General features: G+C 42.1%; 1 protein-coding gene and 1 long non-coding RNA gene across 31 annotated transcripts in view; both read right to left on the bottom strand.

Annotated features, from left to right (window-relative positions):
- Positions 1-4993, bottom strand: part of ARHGAP26 (Rho GTPase activating protein 26) — a 458375-nt gene extending 453382 nt beyond the window's left edge. For 13 of the 26 annotated variants that reach the window (XR_010157343.1, XR_010157344.1, XR_010157345.1 and 10 more), the window contains exon 1: positions 4451-4991. Coding sequence is in view for 17 of the 26 variants with exons in the window: in XM_001154393.8 (XP_001154393.1) it covers positions 4451-4604 (154 nt within the window). In the remaining 9 variants the exon portion in view is untranslated. The other 13 variants (XR_010157347.1, XR_010157346.1, XR_010157348.1 and 10 more) reach the window with 4 other exon arrangements.
- Positions 4994-7819: 2826 nt separating this feature from the next.
- LOC104006587 (uncharacterized) overlaps positions 7820-19090 on the bottom strand; it is a 52256-nt gene continuing 40985 nt past the window's right edge. For 3 of the 5 annotated variants that reach the window (XR_008548287.2, XR_010157350.1, XR_010157349.1), the window contains 3 exons: positions 18571-18667; positions 17478-17585; positions 7820-16326 (listed from right to left, as the gene is read on the bottom strand). This is a non-coding gene — a long non-coding RNA (uncharacterized LOC104006587). The remainder of the gene's footprint in view (positions 16327-17477; positions 17586-18570; positions 18668-19090) is intronic. The other 2 variants (XR_001717956.4, XR_001717959.4) reach the window with 2 other exon arrangements.

The following is a 19090-nucleotide window of genomic DNA, read 5'->3' as shown; positions in this document are numbered from 1 at the left end:
AACATCATATGTCATAAGGAAATAGCTAAATTTTTTTAAATGAGATACCACTACACACCTAGTAGGATGGTCAAAATCCAAAACACAGACAAAACCAAGTGCTGAGCAGAATGTAGAGCAACAGGAACTCTCATTCATTGCTGGTGAGAATGCAAAACAGTATAATCAGTTTGAAAGCCGGTTTGACAGTTCTTAAAAAAAACTACACGTACTATTTTATTTTATATATATATACATTACTATATAATCTAACAATTATACTCCTTGGTATTTACCCAAATGAGTTAAAAACTTATTTCCACATATAAACTGCACACAAATGTTTATATCGGCTCTATTCATAATTGATAAAACTTGGAAACGACCAAAATGTCCTTCAATAGATGAAAGGATAAACTATGGCACATCTAGATAACAGAATATTATTCAGCAATAAAAAGAAATGAGCTACCCAGCCATAAGAGGACATGAAAGAACCTTCAGTACACATTGCTAAGTGAAAAAAAGTCAATCTGCAAAGGCCACATACTGTTTAATTCCAACTATATGACATTCTGGAAAAGGTAAAACTAGAGAGACAGTAAAAAGATTAGTGGTTGCCCGGGGTTAGTGGGGAGGGAGGGATGAATAGGTGGAGCACATAGGATTTTTAGGGTAGTGAAAGTATTCTGTATGTTACTATGATGGTGGTTATATGTCATTATACATATGTCAAAATCCACAGAATGTACAACACAAAGAGTGAGCCCTAATGTAAATTATGGACTTTAGTTAATAATGTTATATTGATATTGGTTCATCAACTATAACAACTGTACTATGCTAATGCAGGATGTTAGAAATAGGGGCAACTGGAAGGGACAGGTATGAGGCGCTATGTGGGAACTTTCTACACTTCCCACTCAATTTTTCTGTGAATCTAAAACTGCTCTTAAAAAAAAAAAAAAAAAAAGTCCATTAATGATTTAAGTGCAGGGGAGGAGGGTTTAAGCCAAAGTCAATGAATTGAGAACTACAGACTGGATGCAAATTTTTTCAGTCCAACTAAGAACACAGAATGGAGTAAAATGAAGGGATGTTTTTCAGCCAATGTTATATAAAAACTATAAAAATTTGTTTGAATTTAATTTGTTGTCATTTATGTTTGTATGAGTAATATTCAAAATGTCAATTACTACCATTTACAAATAATTAGGAAATGCCTTTGATTTTCTTTATTCACAAGGTACTGAAGCAAAGCAAAGGATCTGGGGAAAATATTTTGCTACCCAACTCCACATCCATTTGTTCCATTAGGATTTTCTGAGTAACATAATTACTCCTAAACAAAGCAGGTTGGCATCGAACATCCTTTGAGAGTTTATGCCATTCAAGAAGCGCTTATGTATTGCAAAATGCCCACGTTTAATTCTAACAAGTACGAAAGGGTGACAGGCTTTAAAGCATGTAACTCAGTGCTGACCTTTTTACTCTTGCTTTGAAAGGCAAAGAGGATGAACCACTTACTTACCTTACTGAATCACACCAAGAACAGGTTTTTGGCCTCTCTATTCAATGCTATATTACTCAGTGAAAAGATAATCACTGATAATCATTCAGTGCTACCCCCAAAAGAAACTCTGCTGCTTTACAAAGCCAAGACATATTCAGCCACTCTCATCTGTCCCTCTAGCCTTCAAAGCCCGTGATGGAGAAAGAACTCCAAAACTTCAGAGGATAATACAAAATCTTAGCTGGTCTTTGCTACCCAGGGCTCGGAGTCTAAAAAACAACTGGCAATATTTTCACTTAATCAAGCACCTGCTACATGTTTCTCCTTTACGGGATCTAGATCTATAAAGAATTTGCATCTCCATTGCCAGCATCTCATTCATAAAGTGGAAGTAACAGTAACAATGATCTACCTGAACTTTGGCAATCCCTAGAGGACAGTTTTATCGCCTATGATTAACACTCAAAACCAAGCTAAATCCAAAGAGCTAGAAATACTAGTTATAAAATAACTGTAAAATAAAATAAAATATGGCTATAAAATAAAGCCACAAAAGTTTAGAGCTATAAGAGAACATAGATTATCTAAACCCAGTGTTTATATAATTATGTATTTATGTCTAAGTTGTACTGGGAAAACACTTCTGTTTATAGATGTAATAAACATGACTGAAGAAAAATAATACACAAACATTAATACAGTAGTATACCACGCAGCAAGCATCTCATGATATCGGAATGTCTGAAATCCAGGACACAATGGTTGACTCCACCCTCTATTTTTAGAGGTCACCTGACTTGATCAAGTAGTAGTTAGTAGTGGTAGAATACATTAGTAGAGCTGGACGTAGAGAGAGCAGAACACCAAGATCCCCATCAGTCTTTCCTCCAGATTACAGGGCTGATCCATTCCATTAGACAGCTTAAATAACCCTTCAACTCTATCACTGCAATGTTTCTTCCTACCAAAGAATTCTTGCCCCCAAAAACTAGTGGTAGGAAAACTGCCAGTCACCCAAACGCACCCTCCTCAGATTCAATGCCAGAATAGAAAACACAATTCCAAATTCTAGGGCTTGGTGCAAGAGGTTCCATTCCGGGCAAGTGAGATGGGGCAGAAGAAAGAGCTCTGCACTGGCAGGGACTCCATCTCTGGCTCAAACCAGGTGGATTCAAAAGCTCTGGTCCTGCTGCTAGAGCTGTGTGACTCAGAGGTAATGCTTCCCCCAGTCTCTGTTTTCTCATTTGCAAAATCAATCTAAGCACATGAGATAATTATATGTGAAGCAGTGCCTGGAATGAAGTACACCTCTGTAAGCACAGGAGTAGCAAAATATTCACTCCTACACCCTTAGTGCCCAGTGCAGTACCCAGTACACCACAATCACACCAAAAGTTTGCTGAGTGAAGCAGAGAACCCACTAAAGCCAGCCTGAGGTTCAATCAAAATTCCTGGGCCCAACCTGTAAGTGGGCCCCTAACTTACTCCAAACCAGGGACCCCCATCCCCTAAACCAAGAATGGCCTTGATTATTGACAAAGGAAGGGTCTGTTCATATGTTTCAGGTAAGGCACAGCCTAAGAATCTGCCTCTAAGAAGCCTCATCACATCACAGTCCTGTGTTCATTTCATCCCAAAAGATTGGCACTTTGGGCTGCCCTGGCATTCCATTGTCTCTCTCTTCATTTTTAGAAGCAACAAGCTGACAAAATGACATCTCAGGCACCTGACTTTTGTAAGTGCCCTTTAAAGAGGCCTGGGAACAATTCCCACAGCTACGACTCTACTCTGCTAAGGCAAGATTTCTTAGCTGAAAGGTATCACCTACTAAGAAATCCATCACAGAAACAGATACAGTAACAGAGTCAGAGACAATTCCACTATCTGCCTTCATGTGGTTCCTGATTCTTAAAACTAAAAGATGGACTGAGCTATTTTTAAATGGAGAGACTGAAAAGGCACCAAAAACGTTCTCACAATCCAAAGCACTCATCCCTAGAGCACGCTTATTTGGCCAGAAAAAGAAACTCCCTGGCTCTGCAAAAGTGAAGCAGAATGCAAAATTGCATCTCTCCCCTTGTACCAAAAGGAAAAAACGCAAAAATGGTTTTACAAAAGGTCCAAGAATCTTTGAAATACGTTTGAACTTCTTTCTGAGGATTATGGATATTCCTTCTCAGACCTTTACAAGGATAACGGAAGAGGTAAAAAGGAGAGCTTGGGAGCAGGAGAGGGAGAGAGTTGGGATATGTACATTCTATTTTTAAACCCTCGCCCACAGTTTAGAGTAAAGGAACACTCTGATTCTCTACTCCCACCCCTATCACCTTCTGCTAAACACAAGAATCAGAACCTGCGCACGTACTGATTCCAGATTTAGAGATTACTGGCTGCCAATACTCCAAGGAATCGCAAGCTAACCAAGCATTCCACCCAGGGAACCCGGCGGCCTGACTAGGCTGGAGCTGCGTACAGGGAGCGAAGCAGTCACAACCCGCCTTTTCCCAAGGGGAGGCAGCGCCCCCTCGGCAGGGCACGCTCCATTCTCACGGTTGGGCACTCAAGGCTGAGCAACTCTGCCCCTAAGGGAGCTGGAGCTGTGGACACGATGGGATCTGCCCGCAGGCTGCGGCGCGCTTGGCACTCTGGCCCCACTCCTGGGACACCTGCGTGCCGCGCACGCCCACGCCCACCCGCGCTGCCCCAGAGCACCACCCGCGCTGGGTCACCTCCTGACCATCCCTGAACGCAAAAGGCGGAGCGACGGGTCTCTCTCTTCATCTGATGGTTGCTGGTTCGCCCGCTTTACGTATCCTTCCTGCCTCGGAGGCGTCGACACCCGTCCCCCAGTGTACCGGGAGCAGAAACCCGGCAGACGCGCGGGCAAACCGGGCTAAGCGCCACCTCCCAGTCCCTCCCGCCCCGGAGCCGCGTCCCCGAGGGGCTCGGGACACTCACTCTTGAGCGCGATTATGAGTGACTTCCCGTCCTTGATGAGCTCCTTGATGAATTTGTTGGTCTTGTCCAGCTCTGCTTCGTGCGACTTGAGCGTCTCTCGGAAGTGCGGACTATCGAGGCAGCAGTCGCTGAACTCGAGCGCTGGGAGCCCCATGGTGCGCGCGGCGCCCAGCCGGGGGGCGCGCCTCCGCCGGGGCCCGGGCCGCCCGCCGCCCAGAGCACTCACGCGGCGGGACCCCGGCCGGCTCCCCCGACGGCCGCCGGCTCCACAGGTGTGGCGCTGGCTCACTCCCCGCGCGGTGTCCGCCGGCGCGCAAGACTCCCGAACCGAGCTCGGACCCGGCCGAGGTGCTGCTGTTCCGGGCGCGGGCAACGGAGCGGATCGCGAGCAGGAAACGCCGCGCGGACCCGCAGCGGCGCCGGGAAGCGAGCGAGCGGGCGAGCGAGTGCAGACGCCTCCTCCCCGCCTCCTTCGCTAGCTAGCTCTCGGCAGCCTCGAGCGCCCTCTCACAGCAGCCTCGGCCGCCCCGCCGGTGTCTGGGCCGCTCGAACCTGCTAGCGATGACTTAATCCCCGCCGGGCCAATCAGCGCACCCTCCCCTGCCCGACCCTCAGGCCGCCCGGGGACGCCCGGCCCTTCCGCGGTCTTGATCCAATCAAAGGGGCCTGGAGGCAGGGTCTGCGGCTGGGGGCGTGGCCCTCGCCAACGCCTAGGTCCGCAGCGCAAACTCCGCCTCCTCTTGCCCTCCCAGCGTTGCAGACCCCGAAACCTAGGGGTGAGCTTTGCTGTGCACCCGCCCCCGCTACCTTGCCCGCCTGCTCCAGCCCGAATCCGAGCCGCGCATGGCGAGTCTGCTGGTCCTGGGGGCCGAAGAGCCTCGATGTGCCAAGCATGAAAAACCTGGGGACTAGGGCTGCAGTTCACCACCGCCTGCCCTGCACTGCAGGGCAACCGATTTTACACTCAAAATACAGCCCCCTGCTCCGGGAGAATCCCGAGCGACCAAACACTCCTCTTCCAGTCAGGCAGAAAAATGTTATTTGCATCTTAAAATTACCAGCTCTTGCCTGCAGTCTTCCCGCCCCCTACGGTCTGTCCCCCTCACGGCCACTCCTGCTCAGAACCCGCCCACGGCTCCCCTCAGCCAAAGGAGCTCACATCATTACTAGAATTTCAGCCGCCTGTTATTTTCCTGCTCTGCATCTAGCACAATTTTACATAATAAGATGACAGTCTACTGCCTGTCATCCTTCGCTACACGGTAAGCCCCACGAGGGCAAGTGCCCCTGCAATTTTCTTGTCCGCTGTTGCATCCTGGCACCTAGCACAGTGGCTGGCATTTAATAACAGATATTGAGCACTTACTATGTGCTGTGTGTGCTACGGTGATTGATAAATGTAGAATAAATGAATGGATCCTTTCCCAGAGCCGTCTCCACCTCCCACGCCCAGTGCGTGGCCCTGTAGTCCCTCTGTTCGACCGCAGGACTCAATTCTGGCATCTCACTCGTTGCACTTGTCAGGCTGGGTCCCACAGGGTGTCTAGTGCTGAATTGTTAACTCCTGGAGGATAGGGACTGTCCTTGAATAAATTATCTCTATGTCTAGGAACCAGCAGCCCTCCTTCAGCTACGTGGGGGCTTCATGTTTGTTTGGGTTGGTTTGTTTTTTAAATAGGTCTGCTATGTGCAGGCACTAGCCTAGATGGTAAGAATACAAAGATGAATAACAGAATGAATTTAGCTGCTGGTGGTATTAGGTGAGATGGAAGCAAACAAGCGATAACCATGCCTTGTGATAGGATAGAAGGCCTGGGTGCTTGGGAACATGGATTTTTCACTCAGGAGGGATCAGAGGTGTCCCATCTATATTAAGAAAGCAATTGATGTATTAAATTCATAAATGGAGCATGGTGGCTCACACCTGTAATCCATAGCTTTTGGAGGCCAGGTGAGAGGATTGCTTGGGGTCAAGAGTTCAAGACCATCTTGGGCAACACAGCGAGACCCCCCCCCCATCTCTACAAAAAATTGTAAAATAAATAAGTAAATGTATAAATAAATGAATGTGATCTGTTTGATACGTGTATCTACAAATTTAGACTTGATAGCAGGTCCAGACAGCTATCTGATAGATAATTACAACCCAAAAACAATTGTTCTTCACTTGCCAAAGATGAGAAAGATCTAGAATGGAAACCCTATGAAAGTAAATCTGTTTAATGCTTTATCTTGAGCACCTAAAGGTAGGTGTTCTGGTTATCTATTAATACAGAATAAATGATACCAAAAGTTAATGGTTTAAGACAACAGCAATCATTTTATTTTCTCTCACAATCTCTGTGGGTTAGAAATTTAGGGAAGCCAAAGGCTTGAGGTCTCTCATGTGATTGCAGTTGGATGGTGACAGGAGCTGGAGGAGTGGATGGTTAGCTGGGCATCCCACTTTTCAGGTAGACTCAGGGCTTCTCCATATGGCCTTTCTCTGTGGCCCACTTTAGGCTTCCTCCCAGTATGGCAGCCTTAAGGCTCCAGTGTGAACATATACAGCTCACAAGGAGAAAGGTGCATCACCTTTTATGACCTAGCCTTGTGAGGTGAGAGGCCTGCAGGACTTGTTTTCCAATCACAACCCCACTGATCAAACCAGGATTCATTCCAAACGGGATTCAGTGAAGCAGCCAGCAGAAACCAGCAGGCAAGGAAAAAAGACACTTTTAGTTGCCCTCACTGCTCATTAGCATAGAGACACTCCCACCATTGCCATGACAGTTTACAAATGCCATTGCAACAGGCCATGGCAATGGCCTGGAAGTTACCTTATATGGTTCTGGAAACTCCCTGCCTCCTTTCCAGAAAGTTCTAAATAACCCACCTCTTAATTAGCATATAATTAAAGGTAGGTATAGGTACAGCTGCCAACAGCCCTGTACACTGCCCATCCTGAGCACACTCCCTATGGGATAGCCCTGTTCCACAAGGAGCAGCACTGATTCAATGAAAGTTGCTTTCTCTTACCACTGGCTTGCCCTTGAATTCTTTTCTGGGCAAAGCCAAGAAGCCTCCTGGGCTAAGCTGCAATGTTGGGCCTTGCCTGCCCTGAATCACTTGGAAGCCACATACTTCTACCACTTTCATTGGCTACAAGCAACTCATAAGCCCACCCAGATTCAAAGGAAGGAGATTAGACTGTACCTCTTGATGGGGGAATGACAAGAATGGGAGATATTATAGTAGCTATTTCTGAAAAACATAATCTGCCACAGTGGGCCCAGCATAAATGGTAACATTCAATACATGCTAAATGAATGAAATAAAATGTGATCCACAATTATTTGTTTTATCCCATTGAGGAATAGTAGGCAAATGTGCGTAAAATAATATATATGTATTAATAATAACAACAATAATATATCAGCTATCATTTGTTAAGCTCTCAGTTTATGCCAGGCACTATGGTAAATTATTTACATGCATTTATAGCTGGCATAGTGGCACACGCCTTTAATCCCAGCTACTCAGGAAGCTGAGACACAAGAATTGCTTGAGCCCAGGAGGCAGAGTTTGCAGTGAGCTGAGGTCGTGCCACTGCACTCCAGCCTGGGTGACGGAGAGAGACTCCGTCTCAAAAAACAAACAAAAAAATTATTTACATGCATATAATCCCTACAGGGTGAGACTGGTACTATGATAGTTCCCATTTTTTCAGATAAGAAATTGAGGCCCAGAGTTGTAACTTGAACCAGCTTACCGAGATAATATTAATAACTCTGTGTGGCACAAACATATAACTTAATATGCCCATTCACAGACAAATATGTAAATATGTGAATAATGTGTAAATTTCTCATAAATTTAATCTGGAATTTCCACAAAAAACCTCCCACACTTTCAGCAGTATTACTAGAAAGAGAGAATCAGAATGCAGCAATACAGGCTGGGTGTGGTGGCCCAAGCCTGTAATCCCAGCACTTTGGGAGGCCTAGGCAGGCAGATTACTTGAGGTCAGGAGTTCGAGACCAGGCTGCCCAACATGGTGAAACCCCGTCTCTACTAAAAGTAAAAAAATTAGCCGGGTGTGGTGGTGAATGCCTGTAGTCCCAGCTACTTGGGAGGCTGAGACTGGAGAATCGCTTGAACTTGGGAGGCAGAGGTTGCAGTGAGCCGAGATCGCACCACTGCACTCCAGCCTGGGTGACAGAGTGAGACTGTCTCAAAAAAAAAGAAGAATGCAGCAGTACAGAAACTGGCGCATGGAGGGTGCAGTTGTCTTTCTCTTCCCAGAAAATCTGCTCATAAGGGTAGAGATTTTGTATTATTCAATGCAGCAACCCCAGCTTAGAACAGCAATTGGAACTTCAAAGGTGCTGAACATCAATGAGCGGGACACATGTTTAATAAGAAAGAAACGGGACTCATGTGACAACATCAGTTATGGCCATGCACATAAATAGAAGAGAACAGTTAAGCCGCAGAAATCACTTTCATATGAAATAGAGAAACAATTTAGGCAACATTTGGCCTAAATCCTTTGGATGAATGTCTGAATTCCTTAAAATTAGCAATTAGTTCAAACAGTTCTGCTTTCAGTATCAGTATATTTTAAATCTACATTTTTTCTGGCCTCAATGGTCCAAATAACTTTACACCTGCCATGCAATTACCTCCCATTTGTAGAAACTTTACCACTGGCAAAGCACTCCCATGTACATTGTCTCTGAGTCCATATAATCAGAAGTGGGCATGGGCCAGTCACACATTGGTTCCTGAACACCAGCTTGTGAACAGATCTGATCCATGATGAAGCATTCATGGGTCTTTATGTAACTGAGAAGTTCAGGGGTAGATCCAGCTTCAAGGCAGCCTCTGGGGATCTAGAAGATGATAACAGCACAGGTTTCTCTCTCCATCCCCAAGCTGACCTTTGTCTGTGGTGGCTTCAGTCTCAGTGACTCTCTCAGCTTCTCCAAATTACGCCCAGCAATATTAGCAGGAAGAGAGTTTTCTAAGAATTCCAACAGAAATGACAAGACTGGAGTCAAGGATAAAACAGCCCCACTCCAAAAACGTAAAGTACTGGGGTGAAGTTGTTCCACCAAAGGACAAGCACAGCGCATTTAACAGGGAAAACGGGGATCACTGCTGCACAGGCAGAAGCAATAATGTATAAATAATGTATAGTGCATTTGACCTGTCCCCAACTCCCTCACAATGAATGTGCCTCCTGCCACATTCTCATGGCCCCATAATTCTAGTTAGCACTTATTCATGCTTTTTTATGGTTGATACCATATTTTGTGCTGCACAGTGACTTCTCCTTTTTATTATTACTAGATAAGATACCAGTTTTCCTATTTTAAAATAACAATTTAAGGTTGATGTAAATGTTCTATATCTCAGTTATGGTGGTAGTTACACAAGCATTGCATTTGTCAAAACTCATGGGTGCGTTTTATTGTGTGTAAACCTCATTAAAGGTTGATTTTAAAAAATAATGATGATGGGCCCGGCGCGGTGGCTCATGCTTGTAATCCCAGCACTGTGGGAGGCCAAGGAGGGTGGATCACGAGGTCAGGAGATCGAGACTATCCTGGCTAACATGGTGAAAACCCGTCTCTACTAAAAATACAAAAAATTGTCTGGGCGTAGTGGCACACGTCTGTAATCCCAGCTACTCGGAAGGCTGAGGCAGGAGAATCGCTTGAACCTGGGAGGCAGAGGTTGCAGTGAGCCAATATCGCACCACTGCACTCCAGCCTGGGCAACAAAATGAGACTCTGTCTCAAAAATAATAATAATAATAAAATAATGATGATGGCAGTGATGCTGATATTTATTAAGCTTTTGCTATGTAACGGGATCTGTGCTAAGCACTCTATTACATTTCTTTATTTAATGTTTACTACAATCCTGAGAATTAGATGCTGCTACCATCCCCATTTTACAGGTAAGGAAACTAAAGCTTAGAGAAGTAAGATGCCTAATGTAGTTACTGATAGAGCTAGACTTAGAATTCAAATCTATCTGGCTTAAATAACTACATCCATATAAAATATCTACAGAAATACATTTTATATGTCTAAAAACATTGTTAAATAATAATAGCCTAACACCTAAAACTTGAATGAGATCACATATGAATGACAGAGGAGCGATCTCATTATCGCTCCTTATGAGCTGTATGTGGTTTTCCAGGGCTTGTTGCTGGTATGTCCCAAATATGTCAATAATTATACAAGCCTCTAATTTGCTTTAGCTTTAAATCACAGGCCCTACAATTTATGTAGAAGCAGTTGATTGAAACAGACATAAAATTCTCAGTTTCCTTAAAGAAAAAAGAATAATCTATCCTCATAAAGCCACTGGCTCATAGTTCTTTAAGGGAGGTAGCAGCACCTATTTAACATTCTTTGGCTCAAGAAATTAGTGAAACTCATAGCATTTGTTCTACACAAGTTTTACATGTTAGCAATATTTTTATTTTCAGTTTTCATGATTTATTTCATGCTTGCCACTTTTCTACCTAATATTCACTCTTTACCTTACTCATTTATTGAAAGTGCTTATATAACATTTACTGTATACCAGATACAGTTCTAAACACTTTAAAAATATTAACTCAATTAATACTTAGCAACCCTATTATTATCTTATCTCCCTTTACAGGGGAGGCAAGTGAAATGAATCACCTAAAATCATATAACTAATGAGTGGCAGAGCTGAGATTCTCAAAAGGTAGTCTGGCTCCAGACTTAGGTTACGTTTCTAGCAGAACCCCAATGTGCCCAACTAAAGAATTTAATTTCTTAGGTTTTCACACAGCTGGTGGTGGCCATGTGCCACTTTTCTGACCACTGAGATACACTTGGAAGTGTATTGGCTGGGGCTTTGGAAAGGTTTGTGTGTTTTTTTGTTGTTGTTTTTTTTTTAATAAAGAGACAACTGCTGACACACACCTTCTGCTTCCTTCATTTCCCTATTCCTTTTGCCTTGAATGTGGATGCAATGCATGGAGCAGCAGCAGCCATCTTGCAGTCATGAAGATGAATACCACATGCTAAGGATGGCTGGATGGGAAAACAGAGGGAGCCAGGTAGCTTGGTGACACCCACGAGCCACAACACCCACCTCCAGAGTACCCACCTCCCAACTACTCATCACATAAAGAGGGAAAAAACAACCTATTTGTTTAAGCTACATTAATGGGGTTTCCTGTTACTCAAAGTCAAAACTACTCTAGTTGATAAATGCATTAATTATAAAACCTATTGTTTCACCTCCTCTTGGATTTTCAGCAGCTGCATTAATCCATGGTCCTTAGGCAGTTTTCACATTAGAAAATCATAGTTTTAAGGATGATTTCTTAAACATTAAAAGATGATATCTGCATTTACAGGGCAGGAATATGTATTAAATGAGGAAAAGTATTTAAGAAAAATGACAATCTATTGATAAAAATAAACTGTTCAAAAGCTGATATGAAACCAGAAAACTATCAAAGACAATTTCAACAGAGACCCAGAATTATCTGGGTCAATAAAAATAATTGGCCTATTCTTCTATAATTGTTGGTGCTAAAATGGCCAAATAAAGTAGTTCACTTCAGTAACCTAAACTCAAGCATTCCTATGTGCCTTGCTCTCTTTCTTGCCTCTGAATCTTATACATGAGTATATGCTTTAAATGGACAATAGCATATTATAGATCCTGAGAAATCCTGTGTTAAGTAATCCTTGAGATTTTGCTTAACCAAGTATTTCTCGTAGTTCTTTGAGCACAGAATCATGTTTTTCCCCCAAACATTACATCCTATGCATAGTGTTCTATAAAATGCATTCAGGAGGGTGTGGTGGCTCACGCCTGTAATCCCAGCACTTTGGGAGGCTGAGGCAGGTGGATTACTTGAGATCGGGAGTTCGAGATCAGCCTGGCTAAGATAGTGAAATCCCCTCTCTATTAAAAATACAAAATTAGCTGGGCGTGGTGGCGCATGCCTGTAATCCCAGCTACTCAGGAGGCTGAGGCAGGAGAATTGCTTGAACTTGGGAGGCAGAGGTTGCAATGAGCCGGAATCACGCCACTGCACTCCAGCCTGGGTGACAGAGTGAGACTCCGTCTCAAAAAAAAAAAAAAAAAAAAAAAAATGCATTCAGGACATAAACACTAACATAGACTGCAGGAATAAGGACATATAAGATAAAGCGATAATTTCTAGTCTTCTGTCATTTTAGTTATTGCAAAATAGGCAGTCTGTCATGAAGCATTAGCAAACTTTCTAAAGCAAGTGGGAAACTATCACTTCCCAACTTCGAATCCTTATTGATGGATGGGCTTTTCATCCATGGGAATTCACATTTCTTTTGATGGCTCTGGTTTTGAGATGATGCTGTGGTTTTTAGTGAGTGCATGTGTTTGTTGAAGGTGGCTTAGTGGCAGTGAAGAGGGCAATATTTCAATAGATAAAGTATTCTGATCTTCTTTTTGTCTATGGAGAAGCCAGGATGAAAAATCAATGCTAAAATGGATTATCCTCCATCTAAACACAGGGCTAATGGGATACAATGTCTGTTAGGGGAGAGTGAATATTGGCAGATTTCTTTACTTCCCCATTTTCCTTTGTATTTCTTTTCTGGAATTTCCCATCACTATATTTCTATTTTTGACTTAAAAAAGTTAGTAGCTGTTGGCCTGGCGCAGTGGCTCACACCCATAATCCCAACACTTTGGGAGGCTGAGGCAGGCGGATCACGAGGTCAGGAGATCGAGACCATCCTGGCTAACATGGTAAAACCCCATCTCTACTAAAAATACAAAAAATTAGCCGGGCGTGGTGGTGGGCGCCTGTAGTCCCAGCTACTTGGGAGACTGAGGCAGGAGAATGGCGTGAACCCGGGAGGCTGAAGTTTCAGTGAGCCGAGATCGCGCCACTGCACTCCAGCTTGGGATACAGAGCGAGACTCCATCTCAAAAAAAAAAAAAAAAAAAAAAAAAAAAAAAGCTACTAGCTGTTAAATTCTCAAACTAAAGCATTCTATCACTATAAAGACTAAACATTTTTAAAGATTGTTTTGCCTGAAAAGTAACAATGTGAACTACTCCTGTGCTTCCCAAAGCTGGTCTGATGATATAGGCCAGTCTAGAAAGTTTACTTTGATCCATAATGAAATGAGAAAAACAATGACCATGTAAAGTTTTTCATGAAGCTTAATATATTCCATTTGAAAGAGTGCTTTTTGAGATTATGTTCTTCCTACAAATTTGGCATTAATATACTTTTTTGTATTAACATACTCCTTTTTTAAATAAAATGATGAGTGAAAATAGTAGCTGTGTTTTTAAGAAATACCCACTGGGGCTCATGCCTGTAATCCCAGCACTTTGGGAAACGGAGCTGGGCGAATCACCTGAGATCGGGAGTTCGAGACCAGACCCGTCTCTGCTAAAAATACAAAAAAATTAGCCAAGCGTGGTGGCGGGTGCCTGTAATCCCAGCTACTCTGGAAGCTGAGACAAGAAAATTGCTTGAACCCAGGAAGCAGAGGTTGCAGTGAGCCGAGATCGCGCCATTGGCACTCCAGCCTGGGTGACGGAGCAAGACTCCATCTCAAACAAAAAAACAAACAAACCCCACTGGCAAAATTAATATTTGGAAGTTTTATGTCCCTCCAACTTTGTTTGTTGTTTGTTTTGTTTTTTATTCAAAAGTTTAGAAACCTCTTCTTAAGCCCAAGGCAGTCATGTGTCTAGTTTGCTGTGTTCCCTGTGACTTGCAGAGTGCCTAGCAATACTAAGCAACGAATAGAGTTGGTCAGCAAACTTTTCTATAACAAACTTTTAGGCTTTGTAGGCCATACAGTCTTGGTTGCACCTACTCAACTCTGCTGTTGAGGCAGAAAACTAGCCAAAAACAGTGCATAAAAGAATGAGTGTGGTAACTATATTCCAACAAAATTTATAGACACTGAAATTTGGATTTCATATAATTTTTATGTCACAAAATAGTCTTTTTTTCCCACCATTTTAAAATGTGATAACCATTCTTAGTTCATGGACCATACAAAAACAGATGGTAGGCTGGAATTGGCCTGTAGGCTGTAGTTTGCCCACCATAGGGCCAAATGAAAGAAAAGAGTGACTAAGTACAGAGTAAGACCAGAAATCCAGAAATTTCAAATGCATAGGTACCAACTCTTCTTGGCACTGAGTGCCCGTGACCTCAGGAAAGTCAATTTAAGATACCAGCATAGCCTAGTTTTCCAGCTATAAATTAGGGAAAGCAATTCAAATCTATTTCTTCAGGCTATTGTTGATGAGAGGTATTATAATTGACAGCAAGGAAACATGTTGCAACTAAGAAGGACCAAATAATATAACCATGACTATAAAAGAAAAAAACTAGTAGATGTATTTACTAAACTAATTTAAAAGTTTCAATTTTCTGTTTCAAAAAAAAAAAGATGAGAAAAACAGGAGTCCCACTGATTACTGTAGAATTATTTTTGAAATGGGCTATTTGTGGAATTACAGAACCAAGGAGCTTTAGGGCTAAGAGAGATCATGAAAAACTTCCAGTTTGATCACATTGTTTTAAAGGCAGGGGAAAATACCAGGGAAAAAGATAGTTGCCCAAGGTCACTTATTTAGAGAACGAGAATAATCTAATAAGACAATATATCTTCTGAAGACTGAATAGGAAATAAGGTCATATAATAAAAAGAGCATGGGGTTTTGAACACTGGGTTCAAATACTGCCTTCCACAGTTAACGTTTTTGAATTTCAAGCAAGTTACTTAACTGAGTCTCAATATCTTCATCTATAAATCAAGGACAATAATATTTTATAGAGTTATAGTTAAGAACAAGTGAAGTAATGTACACAGTAAATTGTTGGGCATATAATTTAAATGCTCAATAAATGAGGATTTATATTATATGAAATTTCAAATCTCAAAATTTACCACAGCTGCTAAAAAAAATTGAAATTACAGTTTCTAAGCTGAGCTAAGAAATGAAACCCACATATTTGATGTTCTAACAAAACTAATTTTATCTGTATTCATTGAAATACTTATTGAATTTCTATTTATATATTTCTGGAAGACAATACAGTGCTGTTTTTAAACTTGAAACCACAAACTAACACACTTTCATTGTAGGATGGAATTTGATCGTGTTAAAGCCGATTTGTCACTGAAATACCCCAAAGTTCATTCATTATGGAGGAATCCTAGACCCTGTAAACTTTTATTTCGGTTTCTTATCTGACAATAATTTGGTAAATAAAAGAAATGTAGTACTTAAAATACATAGTTTCTGCAGATCATATTGGGGCAAAAAAATACATAAAATGCCCTCATATTGTCATTTCAAAGTAATGCTAACAGCAAAATCTTAAACTTCAGACAGACATAGGTTTTAACCACAGCTCTGCCACTTCATGGCTGTGTGACCTTGGAAAATTTACTTAGTCTCTCTAAGCCTCAGTTTTTTTTAATGTGAAATGTAGTTAATAATAATAGTATCTACCTCACAGGGCTGTGTGATGATGACATGATAGGATGCACATAAAGTGCTTTACTTAGACCATTGTCTGCAATATAGTAAGTGTTCAAAAAAAATGTTAGCAAAATTAAATATCATATTGTTGGGAGAGGAACTTTGACAAATTCCATTTTCATAATCTTCTGTTTCTTCTGGTGGGTGTTAGATAAAACTTGAAAAGAACTGATTTTCAGAGTAATATTGTAAACTGTAAACAGTTGCTCATGTGAAGATAGAACTGGAGGTAGATTTCTTCCACTGGTCTGTTAAGCGAGGAGGAAACCAATAACCTTGAGGGTTTCTAGGAACTGGGAACACAGGCTCAATTCAGGATTCTAAAAAGGAACAGATGAATTGGTTACTTTGGAGACAGCAGAATCTAGCCCTTCAGAGATACTTCCCTGCCCTCCCGATTGAAAGTAATTCCCTCTTAGTTCACTAGAATGTCAGTTCCCTGTCGGCAGATCTCATGTTGGGTCTATCTGCTTCATGGCTATATCATCAGCTTCTAGAACAGTGCCTGCACATTGCAAATTCCCAGTAACTACACAGCAAATGAATAAATGAGTGATTTTATGAATGGACAACCCTGGCATATGCTCAGTGCTTCAAATTCTCCTTAGAACTGTAAACAAAAGGTGAACTGATCTTACAGCTGTTATAAGAGGAAAAGAGAAATATGAACTCATAACCACACAGGCCCAGTACTGAAGTCTTGGACCACATAGACTCAGAGTTTCCAGGGGAAGGAACAAAGGGAATACATGGCAGTTGGGTAACCCCAGGCCGAAAAGAATAAAGAAAAAACATTTTTACACACATATAGATGTGGAAGTACACCATCCACTGAGACCTGGGGTAAATGAGAACTTGGCGGGTTGTTTCTTACTTCAGGCATAACAATCTTTCTTCACTTGGCCTCTGGGTCTCCACCCACTCACTTTCTCTTGGATCTGCTTCTAGCTCACTGATCCCTCTTTCTCAGTTTCCTTTTCTGATACTTCCTCATTTTCCCAATCTCTAGACATTAGAATACTCCAGGCCAGTTCTCAAATCTCTATCCAAACACACCTCCTAGGTGACCCCAACTTTGAATACTCCGTAGCTTTTAACACCGTCAGCACACTAACAACTTCCAACGTCTAGCCCAGATTTGACCTCGCTCCTGAACTCATACAGGTGTACACAATTGATTGCTCAACATTCTACTTGTATATCTGAATAGGCATCTCAAATTTAAAAAGAGACCAGAATTTAAATCTCTCCCTCTCACCTCCGAAATCTTGATTTTTCTCCCCAAACCCCACTAAACCCATCCTTGTAGTTGTTCAAGACAAAATCTTAGAGCCACCATTTCCCCCCCTCACAATTCATACCCAGTCATCAGCAAATCTTTTTGACTGAGTCTCCAACAGATACCTATTGTCTGACTACTTTTCCACCTATTCTGCTACCACCCTGGTTCAAGCCACCAAACATTCTTTACCTGGATTATTGCAACAGCCTCCATCTTTTACCTGGAAAATTGCAACTGGTCTTTTGCCTTCTGCCTCTGCCACTGCCTGTGGTCAATCCCAGGCGACTGGCTGTGATCCTTTAGAGTGAACATAGAAGATAGCATGTCACACCTCTGATCACAACCTTCCAGTGGTTTCCATCTTACCAGAGTAAAAACGAAACCACGATCTGACACACAGATACTCTTCTCAGCTCGTGTCCTGCCCTTCTCCCTCTGCCCACTCTGTCCCAGCTACCTGGCCTTCTTGACATTCTTCAAACAAGGCATACCTACTCTCCTCCCTCAAGGCCTTTACACTTGCTGTTTTCTCTGCCTATAATTCTTTTTTCATAGATATCAACATGACATTCTTTTTCTTCCTTCAAGTCTCTATTCCAATATCATCTTTTCAGATAGGCTTCCCCTACCGTCCCCATCCAAAATAGCACACACACACACACACACACACTCACCCTGTTTTATTTTTCGCCACAATCCTTATCTTGGTTGTTGGTGTGTATACTTTTTGCATGATTTATTGTTATTTTCTTCACAATAGAATGAAAACCCCATGACAGCAGGGTAAGAGAGTGGGAGTGTGCTCTTTTAGACAGAAAAGTCCTTTGTTCAGTGCTATATCCCCTGGGCCTAGAACAGTGCCTCACACATAACAAGTACTCAAAAAATTTATTGAATGAATTAATGAATAATAGTGTTTTGGTGAAATATTCTGTATATTTCAATAGGAAAATGTAAAGTCAATAACCATTTGCTGAATGCCTTCTGCAGGCTGAATACTGTGCTTGTTCATTTTATACTCAGAATGCAGTACAAAGACTAGTTGACATTCCATATGGATTTAAAATTAATTTAGAAAATATTAGTTTGACAATTCCAGATAAGGCTTAGAAAAATTGACTATAAGTAAATAAATGGTTTAAACTAGAGAAATAGGATCTTATTTTTTTGTTAGTCATTCTTCTAATCCATTGTATCAAACTAGTATGTATTTTAGGTTCTGTAGTATTTGTTTTGGCCTCTAGAATTAATCCTTTGGCCCAGAAAATGCAAATTAGATTACCTCCAAGTTTCTGCTGGCAACCTTCCATCTCAAGCTTAGATAACAATCTCCTTTAGCTTTTAGTATTTTAGGAAGTTTCTTTGTCACATGAAGAGAGCTGTGAAGACCAAGAGGAGACACAGACCTATAATTATAAGAATCATAAGCACTTAAGAAGAAACATAGATCTACAATGATAACTGTTCTTTTACTCACCAGACATTTATTGAAATCTTACTATGCTTCAGGTGCTGGACTAGGCACTGGGGAGCCAAGGATGAACGAGACATGCCCACACCTTCAAGGAACTCACAAGGGAGTCTGAGTGACAGCCAGAGGACCTGAACTTCACAGTGCAATGAGAGAGGGATGCCCAGTGTGCTATGGGAGCCAATGCAAGGGCACTCAGCTCAGCCTGAGTGCCAACAAGGCACTCTAGAGGAACTGTACCTCAGTTAACGCTTGGGGTGAGATATATTCCAGACAGAGGGTAGAGCATGCACAAAGCCACAGTGGCATGAATCTGTGTAAGGTGTGCAGA

The sequence above is a fragment of the Pan troglodytes genome, chromosome 4, assembly GCF_028858775.2.
Source record: "Pan troglodytes isolate AG18354 chromosome 4, NHGRI_mPanTro3-v2.0_pri, whole genome shotgun sequence".
NCBI classification, from domain to species: domain Eukaryota; kingdom Metazoa; phylum Chordata; class Mammalia; order Primates; family Hominidae; genus Pan; species Pan troglodytes.
This window is presented reverse-complemented; position numbering and strand designations above follow the sequence as displayed.